Source organism: Panthera pardus, unplaced genomic scaffold, assembly GCF_024362965.1.
Source record: "Panthera pardus isolate Hobbes unplaced genomic scaffold, ASM2436296v1 HiC_scaffold_24, whole genome shotgun sequence".
Taxonomy (NCBI): Eukaryota; Metazoa; Chordata; class Mammalia; order Carnivora; family Felidae; genus Panthera; species Panthera pardus.
Window position 1 is genome coordinate 9,827,367 of NW_026526810.1, and position 17,250 is coordinate 9,844,616.

General features: G+C 44.4%; 1 protein-coding gene across 2 annotated transcripts in view; it reads right to left on the reverse strand.

Moving 5' to 3' along the window:
• Positions 1–17,250, reverse strand: part of IGF1R (insulin like growth factor 1 receptor) — a 300,234-nt gene that overhangs the window by 56,561 nt on the left and 226,423 nt on the right. For both annotated transcript variants that reach the window (XM_019460140.2, XM_053888755.1), the window contains 3 exons: positions 11,167–11,479; positions 6,841–6,989; positions 4,573–4,717 (listed from right to left, as the gene is read on the reverse strand). In XM_019460140.2, coding sequence (XP_019315685.1) covers positions 4,573–4,717; positions 6,841–6,989; positions 11,167–11,479 — 607 coding nt within the window. The remainder of the gene's footprint in view (positions 1–4,572; positions 4,718–6,840; positions 6,990–11,166; positions 11,480–17,250) is intronic.

Sequence of the window (17,250 nt, forward strand, 5' to 3'; positions counted from 1 at the left end):
CGCTGGTCAGTCTCTGCCCCTACCCCCAGCCTTCACCAATCTGCTTGCCGTCTCCACAGTTTTGTTTTTTGTAGAAACTAATGGAATCACGTAATGTGCAGCCTTTTGTGTCTGGCTTTTTTCCCACTTAGCTCAATGTTTCTGAGGGTTACCCATGTTGTTATATTATTGTTGAATAGTATTCCATTGTGCCACAGTTTATCCATTCATCTGTTGATGGACATGTGGACTGTTTCCAGTGTTTTTTTGTTTTTGTTTTTGTTTTTTTTTTGAGGTGGGGGGTGGGCCATCATGAATAATCCTGTTAGGAACATTCATATTCAGGTCTTGTGTGGGCACGTTTTCATTTCTCTTGGGAAGATACTGGGTAGAGCCTGGAATTGCTGAGTCATATGGTTGAGTCTTTATTTTTAAAAGTCCCCACAGCCCTGTTGCAGCCTAATCTGAGAGTTGCAGGAAGGCAGGATGAAGCGCCAAGTTTTGCAAAGTCAAGTGGTAGGATAGTGAGCACAGAGATGCCTAAAGGCACCCAAGGTTTTCAATTCTTATATCCCCTGCTACCTGCATCTGCTTTTATGCTTTTTGGAGCAACAATCCTTGGGCACCAAAGAATCTGAAATTCTAACTCCTCATTTGTCTGATGCCATAAAAAAATAAGGGTGTCCAAATGAAGGAACTGTCAAGATAGCAGAAATATTCTGTTTTCTATTCCAGGGCTTAAAAATTAGTCATTTTATATAAATCTTACACGTGTGTATTACAAGACCCATTTCCTTCTTAAGTAGCAGAAAAACCTTGATTTCTCAATGTCTAAGGCTATTAGTCTAGAAACACATCACAGTACGCAGCCTGAGTCACGTCCTCGAGGAAACCTGGAGGTCTGAGTGCTTGCGGACAGACTGATGACTGCCTCATGCTGTCGGGCCCTGTTCTTCCAGCCGCCAAGTACCTTGCTGCCTGTTCAGATGTGATTCTGCCCACATCTTTCGCCGCCCTGGAAATCAGATTACAAAATCGGCTCGCTTGGAATACAGACTCGAGCTCCACTCCAGGTAAAATGCTTGAGCTTCATGTTCTGCGCTTGACTCCGTGGTCTGGGTTGCGCAAGGGACTCAGAGGTAGATCTCAGTTCCAGTCTGGAAAGCCAAGGTCTTCAGATAGAAGGATCCCTGTGCTATGGACTTGTCTGCTCTCCATCCAAACAAAATGCTATGAAACTTCCATTGAGCCAAATGGTGGCACTTATTAGTGTTCTTGTCAGCTACAGAAGTTCAAGAAAAATGTCCTTTAAGGCAGTAGCGTGACAAGAAAATATTTAGGAAAAGAGGCAAAGTGCTTTGAGGAGGCACACGTTGAGGAGAAGAAATGACAGGACACAGCAATGGTATCCAATTGTGGCTACACAGTGAAATCACCTCAGATTCTTAAGAAAATCATTGGCGCCTGGATCCCACCCCCAAACATCCTGACCACACTGGGAGTGCCACTTGGGCTACTGGGATTTTTCTTTTACCTGTCCCCACCCAAGAGGATTCTAACGTGTCGCAAAGTTTGGAAAGCACTGGGATAAAAATTACCTTGGCTTAAACCAAAGGCGCACAGAAACGAAATGTCCAGGCCGCTCTGCTAACTCTCCTCGGGCTCGAAAGGATACATTCCATCGCTTACCTAAATTATAACCTCCACGCCTGGGTGCATAACACCTTACGTAATTCTAATACCACCTACCTCTCCAGCATTATTTGCCAAACAGGTCCCAGGATGCCCCAACTCGCCGCCTTTGTGGTTGCTGCCCTATCCTGAACTGCCCTCTTCACCTTCTGCTTTCTGAGTGTTTCTGGAAACACTTTGAGGCCCATGTCAAATGCCACCCTGGGATCTTTGTAATCAGATTATCTGCCTCTTTCTCATGCCCGTGGCACATTCCTTTCCCTTCCCTGGGAGCACCTTGCAAGTTCTGCTTCTGCACTGTTGTTGGTATTTATTTTTATCATATTCCTTTCTTCTCTGCCTCTCTCTGACCCTTCCCTCCTTGCAGGCGTGGGGAGAGCTGGTGAAGGGCTGGAACGAATGCTCTTCCTAAGTTTCAGGATGCAAAACAAAGAATTGAGTTGTTGCTGGTGGGCACACCTGGTGCAAAGAGCTGTAGGGGCGTTCATCACAAGTGACGATGACCGAAACCTTTTTTGGTCATGGGTGGGGAAGGCCCATGAGAGAACGCAACTCCCACCAAGACAGGCAAGAGTCTCAAGCACCCCAGCTAAAGAGAGAACCCCCAAGGAGCGCCCGGGTGGCTACGTCAGTTAAGCACCCAACTGTTCATTTTTGGTTCAGGGTCTCGGGGTTGTGGGATCGAGCCCTGCCTCAGGCTCTGAGCTGAGCAAGGAGTCTGCTTAAGATTCTCTCTCTCTTCCTCCCTGCTCATGGTTTCTCTCTCTCTCTCTCTAAAGTAGTAGTCTCTCTAGAGAGAGAGAGAGAGAGAGAGAGAGAGAGAGAGAGAGAGGAAGAGACAGACAGACAGACTCCAAGAAGCAGCACATAGGAATTAAAGGCTGGAAGCCCAGCATCCTCGGAGCCTACAAGGGCCACTGATCAGCAGCGGGGTGTGAAAACCCACAGCCCCATCTGCCTTCCCTTGTCATCGAAAACGTTAATAGCAGGCGGGCGCCTGAAGCATCCTGGAGCCTGGAGGAGTCCCAAACACCTGAGCAATGACAGGCATCCTTTAAAGAGCCCCCACCGGGACTTCAGGTTCTATACAAACTTCAGGTAGTCAGAAATGTGTTATCTACATCCCTACAAATAAAAATCAGTCTTAGTTCTCAGCTAAGTATCTCAGCTTTAAGGGCATCATACTTTTCAGTGGCCACGCGACTGAAAGGTAATCCCCTCGTATAACCATTCCTAATAAAAATTACACTCTCCTCCCAGCTTTCATCTCTATGTATATCACTTGTTCAGCCTGGGGGAGGGGGGGAACGTGTATCTTTAAGCAGCAGGAAAAGTTGCTGATACCGGCCTGCCAAAGGAAAAGTGCTTACCAACACGAGGGATCCCAGAAACACAAACCTGGAGAGAAAAAGAGCTGTGCTAAACTTCACTCTAAGATTTCATGTAACAAAAAGTAGCCAGCACCCCAAAATGGCAGAGCCCCAGCTTGATGTACAAGTGACTTGGGACACTGTGGGGCACAGTGGCAGCCTTCTTGGATTTGTGGGGAGAAAGAAAGTTTTTTTTTTCCTCGAGAATCAGTGTTCCCAGTGGGGAGGACAGTGTGCTTTTCCAGGATGGAATGAAGGGCTGCCCTCTCTCTTTAGCTGTATCAGATGATGGAATTTTAAGAATTTAAGACTGACCAAGAGTTAGTCTGAGAAAAGCAGGGAGGCTATAAAGAAACCCTTATGGGGTAACTCTATCCAGTCGGGGCAGATAAATCAGCAAGGACAACCTTTCCCATGACCTTCCCACCTCTTTCTTTCCTAAATGATTTCCCCAAATTCTCTTTAGAAGAGAATTCGCTCTTTAATGAATGTCTCTTTTTATTGCAAAGCTTAAAGCCAGGCAAGAGTTGTATTGAAAGGGAGTATGAAGAGAAAGGTATGTATGCAGAGGTACACGCAGGCTAACTTCTAGAAAGAAACCGTAGCAAGAAACATCAACTCTTGTTTACCTGGTAGTGAAAAGCCTCCAGCTAGTTTAAAAGCCCCAATCACAAAGCATACTTCTGCAGAAGGCAAAAAATTCTACCAGTAGTATAAATCCTGTAGACTAATTGATAAAACAATTTTGTGACTCATGATTTCTGTGTAACAAAATGAACTATCAAGACTCCTCCAGATCGCTTACATTCCCATATATAGTTTACCCGTGAACAACGTGGGGGTTAGGGTGCTGCACTCTGCATAGCCACCAACGCACACGTAATTTTTGACATTCCCCACACTTATCTACTAACAGTCTACTGTTGACCAGAAGTCGTCCTATCAACAATTGATTAACACATATTTCATATATTATATGTGTTATATACTGTGCCCCTACACCAGAGTCAGCTGGGGAAGATGTTAGTTAAAAAATTATAAGGAAAATAACATTTACAGTACTGCACTGTATTTATCCAAACAAAACTGTGTATAAGGGGACCCGTGTGATTCAAACCACATTGTTCAAACCAAGGGTCAACTGTATTTTAAAAGACAGAATGGTTTTCCACAGTGTGTAGCATCCTGAGGTAGATAAGAGTCATGCAAATGATGATTAAGCACCTTAGACCTATTTCTATTGCTTTTGGCACAGAGGGTCCCCATCAGCACCCCTGTCTTGTAGACACGCAGCCCATGATCGACGGGTCACAACACACTTTTCCAAAACAGCAACATCCCACGGATGGAGTCAAGCATCTGTGAGACCCCACCTGAGGACATGGGCCATCACGCAGGTAGCGTCGGACCCGCAATACCTTCGCTTCCTCCTAACAAGAAAGGGCCCTCACCTTAGTAACGCGGAGTCTTAAAAGCACGCTGCTTCTTTTGTAAAAGGAGGATGTCGGCTCATGACATTCGGAGCACTTACCCCTCCAGCTGCTCCTCTCCTAAGATCTGGCGAAGGTTTTTGAGGAAGGACAAGGAGACCAAGGCGTGGGAATGGCGGATCTTCACGTAGCCTGTCACCACCTCGATGAGTCCCATGAAGTTCTCCAGCTCCGAGGCAATGTTATCTGCACGAAGAGGGGGGCCGCGTTAGCGAGCGTTCGCGAAGCATGAGGATGCCACACTCGGCTTCCCACAAACGTGTTTGGAGAACGATTCCGTGGCAGGTCGTGGTGCCACTGAGAGGCTCAGGCCGCTGGTGCAGGAACTTGCCATCCCTGTCAAAAACGTACTTCCCTGGGCTTGACTTTGAACAACCTCTCCTGGGACAGGGCCCCACAAGAGTCAGGGGAAGGAGACTCTCTAGAAGGCTGGGTACCATAGCTCCCGGGCTGATTAACAGAATGTAAAATCATAAATACCAGACTGCCAATTAGCGAAGGCTGACAAATCTGGGGAATGTCTTTTAATACGCTCTGTCAACAGACAGTGCTGCCTCCACAGTACAAGGGCATGACTAAATAAACAACGTTTTCTCGGTCTCATTAGGAACTGCCTTTGCTGCATTTCTAGTTCCTAAGATACAGGGATCTATATTTAAAGGGTCCATCTTACTAAGATTGGAAGAAAACACACCAAAATGTTAATGATGGTTATCTGCTGGTGATGTTTAAAAATTCGTTTCTGTGCTTCTGTTTTTATAATGCACACATATGATTTTTCTCTAAATGTTTTTTATAATGCACACATATGATTTTTTTCTGAGCGTTTTTATAACGCACACATGATTTTTAAGTGTTTTTTATAATGCACACGTATGATTTTTTTCTGAGTGTGTTTATAACGCACACATGATTTTTTTTTCTGAGGGTTTTTTATAACACACACATAATTTTTTTCTGAGGGTTTTTATAACGACATGTAAGATTTTTCATAACGAGAGAATAGTTGGAGAAAGAGCTGCTACTACTACCTATGTGAAAACAACATAATATATCAATGGTGTATTTGCTGGAATCTTGTTATAAACACAGGAAGTTGCCTGCAGTTGATATTTCAAGGAAAAGATCCTGAATTTTAAATGTGGGGCGGGATGCATGCCTGATATGAACATTTAAAAAAAAAAAAGAAGAAGAAGGTTTGGTACTTAAAGGATATGTTCTAGGGATAAGGACATCTTTTCAAAAATTAAGAAATCTAGTAAGAGCCAAAGGAATAAAGCTTTAGAAGCACCTTAAGGGTAAGAAAATTCTAGCCAGAGATGCCAAGCTATCTCTGTGGTGGTTGTGTCAAAAGTGTTATGAAAAATCAGGGGTTTCAAAAACTCCAAATGGACTGAGCATAAACATGTCTCTGCCATCTTGAAACTATAAGAGCTCCGCTCACTCACTGAACACAGAGTATTAAGGACAAGTAAATTCACAGAATAAATAAATCAGTCTTTTTTTTTTTTTTCTCCATCTGTAAAGATTTCTCCCCAAAAGGATTTAGGGAACCTCGAGGTGTTCTTATTACTTTTATTCTAGTGTAGGCAACGATCATCAGTACCTTGACTGAGTGGTCCCAGTGATGGAGAATTTAAGGCTAGAAGCTGTTGTCAGCTGAAGATCAGAAACAAAAATATCACAGAATAAGTCCATGAGTAATGCTTCTGCACACATGCAATTACCAGGAATGCCATCTACTCCAAATGATGGCAATCTTACAGGGGTGAAGACTGAAGCTTTGATGACATGTACTTATATTTTTTTTTTTTCCGGCTCTCCAAAGTAAATTAGGAGATTAACCACTCTTTGGACTCAATAAAATTTCAAAGTGGTATCATTAAACTCTTCTCTTTGCTCAGTCTCCTCAATACATTCAAGTAACCAAAACTCTTTGGACTTGGAGCCACGTGATCTCGCTCCAGCTGCAGGCTGCAGGGTCATACCTTTGGTCTACCAGCCTCCTCTGGGGCTTGTGTGTGTTGGGACCTGCATCTCCTGCAGGGGCGATGGGACTAACAGAAAGACGAGTGGTGACCCACAGCGCGAATCGACACTGAGCCCACGACTAAAAACCAGACTGCCTTTCAATCTGTTTTTTTATCTTGAAGGGAAACTCAAAAAACAGGTGTTGGGCACGAGGCTTATACACCATGTTGTTTTTCTAGGCCCGTACTGCAGTTGTGAGGCACGGATGGGAAGGAAAGACAGCAACAAAAGGAAACCAAGGGATCCAGCCATCTCTTCCGGGGGGATGGAATACTTACTGCCTCGGCGGATATTAATGAGCAGATTGCCCTTGAAGATGGTGCATCCTTGGAGCATTTGAGCAGAGGTAACAGAATCAATGGTCTTTGTTTTCTTCTCCTCCTCGCAGACCTTGGGGCAAGGACCTTCACAAGGGATGCAGTACATGCTGTTGAAGATAAAGAATCAACCAAGAGAACTGAGTCAGGCTCCGTGAATTAAAAAAAAAAAAATCATGAAGGTACGCTTTTATTCTGGTTGTTTTTGCGGCACATGTTACAAAATGCAACGGTTCTGAAGCACATAAGTGAGCACGCCACATCTCATCCCTAAGCCACCCAGGATAAGCCACTCAAGTTGCAACCAAAAGGAGAAAGTGCCTACAAAGGAAAAGCGTGCCTCTTGTTTCCAGACAAAATATGTGGTGCACCCTTGAGGCATCCTATCGGCTGGGGAGCCAGCTGGTTCCATGTGGGAGAAAACAGCCTGGAAGAAAGGACACATTCGCTGGTGGCTCCTGTGGAAAATGGGGCCGCTCTCCGATGTTGTGGCCTTCCCTGGCACAGCCTGGGAGACTGCACAGGGAGAGCACAGGGCCAGCGGTGTCTCCGCCACAAAGGGGATACTAACTCTCGAGGCCCGCCTCCCAACCAAACCCAGTGAGGGATTCCCAAAGGCATGTGGAATAGCACAGATCCATCATTTTCTTGCTAAAGCACAAATGAAATTATGTCTGGACGGTGTTTTGCAGCAACTTATAAATGGATCTGGGTGGTTTTCTCCACTGTACACGCGATGAAAGCGAGGAACTTGCACTACTTTGTAATGAACTCCTGTTTCAAACGCTATCCCAAACATCCTGCTAACCACCAAGATTCAGGGATCAGTGAGTGAGACTGGCACTTCTCCTGATCACCTATGGTTGTTTAAGAAACAGCGGACAAAATGCTCATCAGGTTGCTGAACCACAGACCCGGGATCAAAGTGGGTTGATTTCCAAACAAAATAAAAGGTACAACCTTATGGAACATGTGTGTAATAAACAGAATGGTGAACTGATGAGCCAGGTGTATTTCCAGTGTTGTTCTTGAATGGTCTTTTCAACTTCATGAAGGTAAGTAAAAAACATTCAAGAAAGCAGTTGTAACTCTCTTCTCATGAAAGTCTTTTTTTTTTTTTTTTAATGGAACTTTCCTGCATATCTAAGGCAATGGCGCAGGAGTTTGTTTTGTTTATAAGCTCATAGGTAAACAAAATTTCCCTGTTCTTTTCCCATTTCATGTCAGGAGAATGCCAGGCAACGTTTCCCAAGGAGCTGGGCCAAGCCCAGAAAGGCAGATTTCTCTCTCCTGTAACATCACACACAACATTCTTACTTCTACCGTGGGTAGTAGCTTCCCTTCAGCACTTTTTGTTGGTCGTTTATTACTTCTAACTCACCTACACACCACATAATACACCCACCCTCCCTTTCAAAAACCTTTTTTTTTTCCTTGAAATAATTACAGATTCACAGAAAGTTATAGAGTACAGAAAGGTCTCCTGGACCCCTCACCTACTTTCATCATCTAAAGGTTACATCTTCTATAATAATAATGCAATAGCAAAACCAGGTAATTAACACTGCTACAATGTACCTATAATTCTGTGTGTGTCATCTTATCTCTTGTGTGATCTTCATGCAGTCAAGTTACAGACGTACCTCACGAAGCTCTCCCATACAGCCACCCTGTCCTCATTTCCCTAACTCCTTCCTGGTGACCACCGATCTGTTCTCCATCACGGGAATTTTGTCATTTTTGAGACTGTTATATAAATGGAGTTACACAGTATGTGACCTTTTGAGACTGGCATATGAGTCTCTGGCATAGTATGAGACCTTTTGACACACAGCATAACGTCCTTGAGATCTATCCGAGTTGTTGTGTATTTCAACACTCTGCTCCCTTATATTGCTGAATTATTCCTCCATGGTATGCATGTAACACAGCGTGCTTAACCATTTACCTACTGTGGAACATCTAAGTTGTTTTCAGTCTTTGGCTATTACAAATGAAACTGCTATGAACAACTGTGCACCTGTTGTTCTGTGGACGTATGTTTTCATTTCTCTGGGATGAATGTCCAGTAGTATAACTTCTAGGGTCGCGTGTTAAGTGTATGTTTAGTTTTCCCTGACGTTTTATTCAAATAGCAATTTCTGAACCAAACACCTTTGCTAAACTGTCTAGGAATCATCTAGCACTTTAAAAATGTTTTTCCAAGGAAGTGCTCTGATTACATGTTTATAGATTAAGCTTCCTTGAATCCATTCTGGTACGGAGAGGGTATAAACAGCATTAATAAATATTTTAAACTCAGTGTCAAATAGGCCTTAAAGGCTGAGAGGGGTATTTATTCTTTCTTGACGGTGTTTTATCTTAAAATAGAAGAGGTATATCTGTAGCTCTGAACAGACTATAAGGGCTGGTAGGGAAAATAACAGCTCGATTCTTTGAAAACGCACTGCAGTGGGAGAAACAACACTGTTGAAATGCTTAGCACTCCCTTCCTTCTGGCGCACTACATTGCAGGACGGGGTACCCCGAGGACAAAGATGGTAGCACCCCCAGTTCTTGCACCAGCTGCCCTATCTCCATTCCCACTCCCACGGAGGAAGCATAGCTGCGCCTCATGTGGGTTCCAGGCATTGCCCAGGGCACTGGGAAAGCCCTCCTAAGTTCTAAGTCTGCCAATAAAAGGGGACTACAATGTGGTAGACTTAATTCTGGGTGGAACGTGTATACTTTAGAGCTCATTGTGAGTCCCTGGCACACTATCTTTTAGTTAAAGCCATTACAACAGGTGAAAAGCTGTTCTATGTCTAATATTATGAAATAATGTCAGTTCTAGCTTTGTTTTGAAATTAAGCCTAGGGTATAAGCCACATCTCCAAATATTACACTGGAATACACAATCCCCTTTCGAAAGACTTGCTTGAGGGGTGCCTGGGTGGCTCAGCAGGTTAAGTGTTCAACTTTTCGTTTAGGCTCCCATCCTGAGCTCACGGTTCATGGGTTCGAGCCCCGTGTCTGGTTCTGCAGTGATAGCGCGGAGCCTTCTGGGATTCTTGCTCTCTTGGCCCGTGCCCCCAACCACCCCCACCCCCACCAGCTTGTGCATGGGTGCTCTCTCTCTCTCAAAATAAATAAATAAAACTGCTTGGTGCAGTTACCAGAAATAGACTGCAGCAAAAAGCAGGTGAGTTGCACATTCAAAATTAGTGTTTACTTTTCTAATAGTATTTTTTACTTGCAGAAGATTGCTACAGAACCCAGGCACATAAGGGTCTCCTGGTGCTAAGCTAATCATGAAAGAAGCATTTGGCCCACCGCAACTGAACTATTCTTCCCTAAAAGTCCTCTGCTCTAACAGGAGGGAAGAACAACCCCATATCCCTAGTCTTCTTTTGATTCCAGGGCTATAGTTCCCTATTTTACAACAATGCTATTATTGCTTTTTGAAAAACATAAGCCAACAACAAATTTACGGAAGCCCGGTGGGCATGCACGAGGGGGATGGTCTCTGCTGTGGACAACTTCTTTGCTTCCCAAGTCCCCACGTTCAGGAAGGAAAACGAGAGAGACGGACAAAAACGAGGGAAGGTGACGGTGGAGGAAGCCAGCGAGCGAGAGGAGCAGGTGCTGACGGACAATAGGTTACTTTATAAGCTGCCGGTTAGTCTGGTGCTGCTGGCATGGGCACAGGATGGAGCTTGTGTTATCGGACTTTTGGGCCCGCAGGCTGCCCCAGGGATGCTGGTCAGGGCTTGGCTTGGCTTGGCTTTCCGCCTGTGCTCCCAAAGACTTCACTGGGCCTGTGCCGAGTGGCAGGAAGTGGGGCAGGGCCATCCTAAGTCTACAGCCCTCCCAGGTCTCCCCCACACCCCAGCACAGCCTGGATGGTAGCCTGGCAAGTGCAGGAGGGGAGAGAGTGACCTCCATGCTGTACCTAGGCCAGCAAGTCAGGTACTTAATTTCAAATGGCCAGGCAGTACACTTCCACAACAAATGCAAGCCATTTATTATTATTATTATTATTATTATTATTATTATTATATTATTATTATTATTATTATTATTATTATTGTATTTATCATTATTATTACTATTATTGTCCAACTGCTCCTAGAATCTCCTACAAAATGTCAGTTACGCCTGTCCTCTCAAGTGGACCCATCGCTCTTAACCTCCGGGGGTTCCCACCGCCCAGATGGAACAAGGGCAGCGCCAACCTCCCTGCTCCCCGGGGGGGTGGGTGGGGGTGGATGGAGGTGGGGGTGGAAAAGCGGGGACTGCGGGACTGACCTCTGACTCCCGTTCCGGATGAACCCCGAGGGGCACTCCTGCATGCACTCGCCGTCATGGATCACGAACCCCTCGGAGTCGCTGCTCTCGGCGCTGGGGATGTTGGCGCAGAAGTCGCGGTCCACGCAGCGCCAGCCCTCAAAGCGGTAGGTGTTGGGCGGGCAGGTGGGCACGCAGACGCCGGCGTAGTAGTAATGCCTGCAGGCCACGCAGGCCGTGTCGTTGTCCGGCGCGCTGCAGCTGCCCAGGCACTCGGGGTGACAGCACTCGTTGCTGTCCGTGCAAGCCCGCTTCCCGCACGCGCTCGGGCACACTGTGGGGGCGGAGGGGACAGCGTGTGAGACTGGCAGGGGCTGGACAGCCTCCTCCGGGCCTGGCCTGCATGGTGGCCGGCCCCTCCCCACCCCCCCCCCCCCCCATCCCCACCGGATCTCTCCAGTGACCGACAACCTACCACCCACCCACCTACCCGACCACCCCGCTCTGCAGTCCCCACTGACTCCCAATGACAGTATTACAGACCCTAATCACACTTTCATCAAGGCAGGGAGAATATACTCTGTATTTGGAGTCAGGAGACCAGGTTTAAAGTCCAGCGTCTCCTATTTGCTCCCGGTTTGCTCCTGATGAGTCATTAGCTTCTCTGACCTTGACCCTCTCTCTTTTCTCATCTATAAAATGAGGGTAGTAACATCCACATTAGAAGTTTGCCCCAGGCCAATGTGATAATGTGGTAGCCCTATGGGAACAATACGGTGTATTATTCCTTTAAAAAGCATTATGCGCTGTTCATTCTGCATTTTGAATGTATGCCTTGAATATCTTAAAAAGCCTCCGTGTGCAGAAATAGTTATTTCAAAGATTATTTTATTATTTATGATATTAAGAGTATCTTAAAATCGTTTAAAAAATCATTTACTTTAAAAATGATTAACCTAGAATATAGTAAAGACCATACTATTCAGGTTTACAAAATGGCTTTAGAGAAGTTTGAGTCTGCTTGGATATCAAAGGTCTGATTCCAAAAAATGATGGTATTAACTTACTCCCGTATCTTAACCTATTATATAACTGAGAGGACCCTGCGTCGGACTGTTTTCCTCAAATACAAAAACAAAACAAAACAAAGCAACAAAAAAAAGGGTGGGTGGGCAGTGTCTCTGAGTCCGGAGGATTCACAGCGTATTAGAAACATTCTCCTTTGAGCCCCTCTGCTCAACTTAAGTGAAAGCGGTGCCTAAAAACCAGAGATCCACAATTCATGTCCCAAGCAGATGAGCTAGCATTTGTCTCCATAACAATGCTGTAATGATCACACTCCATGGGGCTGTTAGCCTCACTGGCAGATAAAATATAAATCAACAAAAATACGAAATCTGGTTTGTATTAGATGTCTCCTACTTTTTCTTGAGCTGGGAAACAACACAAAATTATTTAAATATGTATATTATTGACTCTGACATATATTACTTAGTGAAGATTCTATTGTTTTTCCTTATAATCAAAATATGTACTCAAAATAGTATCAGAGATCACAATTAAGAAATGAAAATATATAGGAGATCTAGTCCATTTGCCTCAAATGCCCCCTTTATTAATACCTTCATGTGGAACGCCCCCACGCCCCTCCCAGGTCCCTTCCTACGCATGTGCATGTACATATAAATATCTACAAAAAAAGAACAAACCATTCTGAAACCGTTTTTTGCCATAATATACCGTGGATTCCGTAATCACTTAACACCTTCATTGCATCTCACAGTATAGTGTAGGTTATAACCTGTCTCCTACTATGAGACATTCTGTTTACTCCCAACATTTTACTATTACAATGAACACTGCAATCTTCATGAGAATCCTTAATTATTTCCTTAGGATCAATTTCCAGAACTGACCTCACCAAGTCAAACTATGCTCTGGAAAGTTTGTGCCAATTTACACCCTACCAGTTGCATCCAAGAGTTCCTATCTTACTGCAAATAGGTGAATTTAAAAATGGACATCAGAACTTGGACATTCAAATAAAAACTGTCACCTCTGAAGAAAACGGACAAATTCTCAGGATACTGTTGAGCTTCTTAAAATAATTTTGCAAGCGTCTCCTTTGAAATCATCTTTTGGCAGAGACGATAAGTTGCCTTCCGTTATCTATCCTTTTCATCTATTTTGTTAATAGAACCTTGAGTTTTTAATTGGGCATGTTGCCCCCAAAATATATCTAGATATTACCTCTCCTAGCCTCTCTTGTAGCTAGAAGTGACATATGTCCTAGCCAGTGAGATGTAAGAAAACCTTTTGGCTAGAACTTACTGGAAGATTCCTTAAAACAGTGAGCATGCCCTCCCTCCTTGCTGGCTGGAATGTAGGATCAATGCATCAAGCTCAAGCAGCCATCTTGGACCATGAGGTAGGCCATTAAGAAGGTAGAACAAAAAAAAAAAAAAAAAAAAAAGAAGGTAGAACAAGATAAAATGATCTTGGTCCCTCATGACCGTGGACTGCTTACCTCTAGACTTCTCTAGATGAGAGAGAAGTAAACTTTTATCTTATTTATGTGCCTGCTATTCGTTAGATCCAACTGAAAAAATCCCAACTGAGATGCACACCTTCAGAGCTACTTACAAGCAAAGAAGACAACCATTCTTGTTGGTTTATGTCATTTTTGTTTACCAGGATTGCCTCAATGACTTCTGGCTATTTCTAAAAACTAAGCTACCCAACAAATAACGAGAAGTAACTATCTCTAAGCACACCAACAAAGTATGTATTATAGACAGGAGTTCCTAAAATGTTGAGATACAAATATTGTCTACCAAGGAGACCATCTTGAAGAGGGTAACACTAATTTGAATTTATAAGCCTTGCATATCTGTAGTAAATGCACACAGACATGTGCATGCATACGTGCACACACACAGGTTCTACCATCAGCTCTCACACATGAACATATCTAATAATAAAATAGATTAAAAGACTATTTAATTTCAAATATATCCATTATGGAGGTAACCTCAAGGCTCAAGATCTAAAGAACAAACAAACTGTGTATCTTTGGTTCAGGTTTTTTAAACTAGTAACAGGAACAGAAGGCCATTTATCCTTTAGTTATCTACCTGTTTAGCAAGTGTTCATTTAGCAACGTGCTGCACCTGTGTGTCAGATGTTGCCCTCAAGGAATGGACAATATGGCAGCTGAGTACAGGGGCGAATGGAGGTGCATGGCATGCCCTGGGAACCAGGGAAGGTTTTGAAGAGGTACTGAGGCTAGAGCTGCAAGATGAAACATGATAAGGATGAGAATAAAGAATAACACAGATGAAGGGCACCCGGGTGGCTGTCGGTTGAGCATCTGACTTCAGCTCAGGTAATGATCTCCCGGGTTGTGAGTTCGAACCTCGCGTTGGGCTCACTGCTGTCAACTTGGAGCCCACTTAGGATCCTCTGTCCCCCTCCCCACCCCCGCTCTCAAAAATAAACATAAAAAACCCCCTGAGTCCCAGAAACTGGGACCAGTATCTGCTTGCAAAACCCCCTTTCCCTCACTTATGATTTAAATAAAATGCTACGTAAAATCATAAGTAGCAGACGTTCACAGTAAATAGTATTAAAAACTCAAGAGCATTTAAAACAATGAAAAAATATCCCCGTGCACCGGCTGGTAATCAGTTATACCCAAATGCAAATGTTGCGCATTTCCAGTATGAGAAAGAAAGAAAGAAAAACCCTGACAAAGTATCTGCAGCTTTATTTTGCATTCCATTCCCCATTCCAGTGGAAATAGCATCTCTGGGCAGTGGTCCACCGAGACCCTTCAAAGGAGTGCATTACATGGAGCGGCACGGTCAGTCAGTTCTTGCCACAAGCAGCACACAGGCTGGGGAATTAGGGTTTTGTTTCAGCGACGGGAGCTACTTCAGAAGGAATTTCAGAAAAGCTTAAATTAGGTAAAATCATGTTATTTGTAGGCAGAACAATTCCTCTTAAAGGGATCACAAATCAAGGGGTTCCTTTGTGTTACATGATCTAAACTGCACGCCACATATTGAATACTCTAGGGGAATAAAAACGGGGTGTGACGGGGACAGAGGAGAAAGGAGAGGTCACTTGTTTTCTGGAGGACAAACTCTAAATAAGAGGCTGCTCCAGAGACGGAAGCTGGTGTTCCCCCAGCAGCACAATCAGAGGATTCTGGGAGGCAGGAGAACACTCAGGAAGTTCAGGATTAGAGAGTCCTGGAGTCAGCCCCAGAAGCCTGCTGTAAATTTTGTCTCTTCTCAATGTATATAAATATTATTAGTGTTTAGGACTATTAAGGGATTTCTTGAAAAGCCCTGGGCAGTGCGTCTCGCCAGCAGATGGATGGCTGCTCCACACAAATGCCAAAACTTAAAATTTAGTACAGTTACCAAATTTCCAATTACGGAGCTGTAGAAGAAAAAGAAGAGAGCCTCTTCCCTGGCTTTCATGAATAGGAGCACACCTAACATGATTAAAAGGCATTTCAGCTTTTCAAAATAAGAGGAAAATGGAAGCTGCTATAAACTAACAAACACACAGGGAGAAAAGCAAATTTATTTTGCCCACGAGATCCTTCTATTCATTGGGATTCTCAGAATGACCAACAATAAAAACAAAAGCCTATCTAAACTGCTGGAAAAACTAACGACATGTCCCACACCAACCACTAAAAGGATTAATTTGGGGTCACGGCCACATAAAAATGAGGTGTTGCATTTAAAAGCTCATTCCCTTCATTTTAGGGGGCAGCAAATAAGTCACATATCAGCCTTTAACTTCTTCCCTCCCTGGTGTCCTTGTACTTATTAAGTTCCTTCTAGTTTTTAGTGTTTTGTTTTTGTTTTTTACATTTGTTTTTGTTCTTGCCAGTCAGTTCCTTAACAATCTTTACCAAAGAGAAGCCATTTTAAAACCGATTATAAAGTGTTCGGTTGGAACTGAAGGTGGAGAACTCAACCTCTTCTCACGGAACAAAAAATTGAAAGGGGGCCATTTTGGAAATTATTTGGGATAAAATTGTGACAAAGAATAGAAATAGTTCATGGATGTTCGAGTGAGGTCAAACTTCTGAGTCAAAACACAGGCTAGTTTTGAGACATCTTAATTATTTCTGGGTTACCCTCTGTGACACATGCCTTTCCTGACTGACATGCATCCTTATGCATAAAGGTGAACCACGGCTAACTCCAGGAAAATGCACTTTAATTTCCAAAGTGCATAAGGGACATGCAGGGGCAAGAGAAATTTTATGGTTTTCTCGTCCTGCTAGGGGAGGAGTTGACTCCATCAGACAGAATCGTGAGCAGGGGGAGGGGAGGGACGCCAGCTGGGTGAGCTGAATGCCCAAATCCATTCAAGGCTGTCGGCATTGTCCTCCAGGGAGCACTCAGCCACAGGTGAGGGGATGAGAAAGGCTCCTTTGGACTGTTAAATATCAGCCTTAGGAGCCAGGCCCTAGGCTAGGTCCTGTAGACACACAAGCACAGGACAGCCAGCCCTCCTGGGGCTCCCCACCCTGAGGACAGGCAGTGGGAGTACCAAGAGAGGCAAGCAAGGGACCAGTGAGGAGGGCTTTACAGGAGAAGGGACTGCCAGGAGCTTGAAAAGCCAGCAGGAGCTAGCAGGTGCATGGGGGTGCTGGCAGAACTGATGGGGAACGCGGGCCAGGAGAAACAGACTCAGGAAGAATGTGTGACCGACCAAGGCTTTGGGGACTGCAGGGGTACAGGAGACAGAGAGGAAAGATGGTGAGACCCAAGTTAGAGAGAGGTGAGAAGGGCCTTTTAACCCACAAGTAGGAGTTTGGACTACTCTTAAAGAGGAAAAGGATGCTATTTAAGGATTCTAAGCTGGGCGTCACATGAGCAGATATACATTTTAGAAGGATCACTCTGGCTGCTATATGGAAAACAGAAAGGACGGGTGACCCACGGAGTCACAGTTGCCATCACCGGGTGCCGTGACAGTGGTCCAGATCAAAGAGGCAGTGATGCGGATGGGGAGAGCAGGCAGCTTGAAGATACATCTGGAGAATGTGGGAAGTGTGGCGAGCTTTTGTTTTCGGAG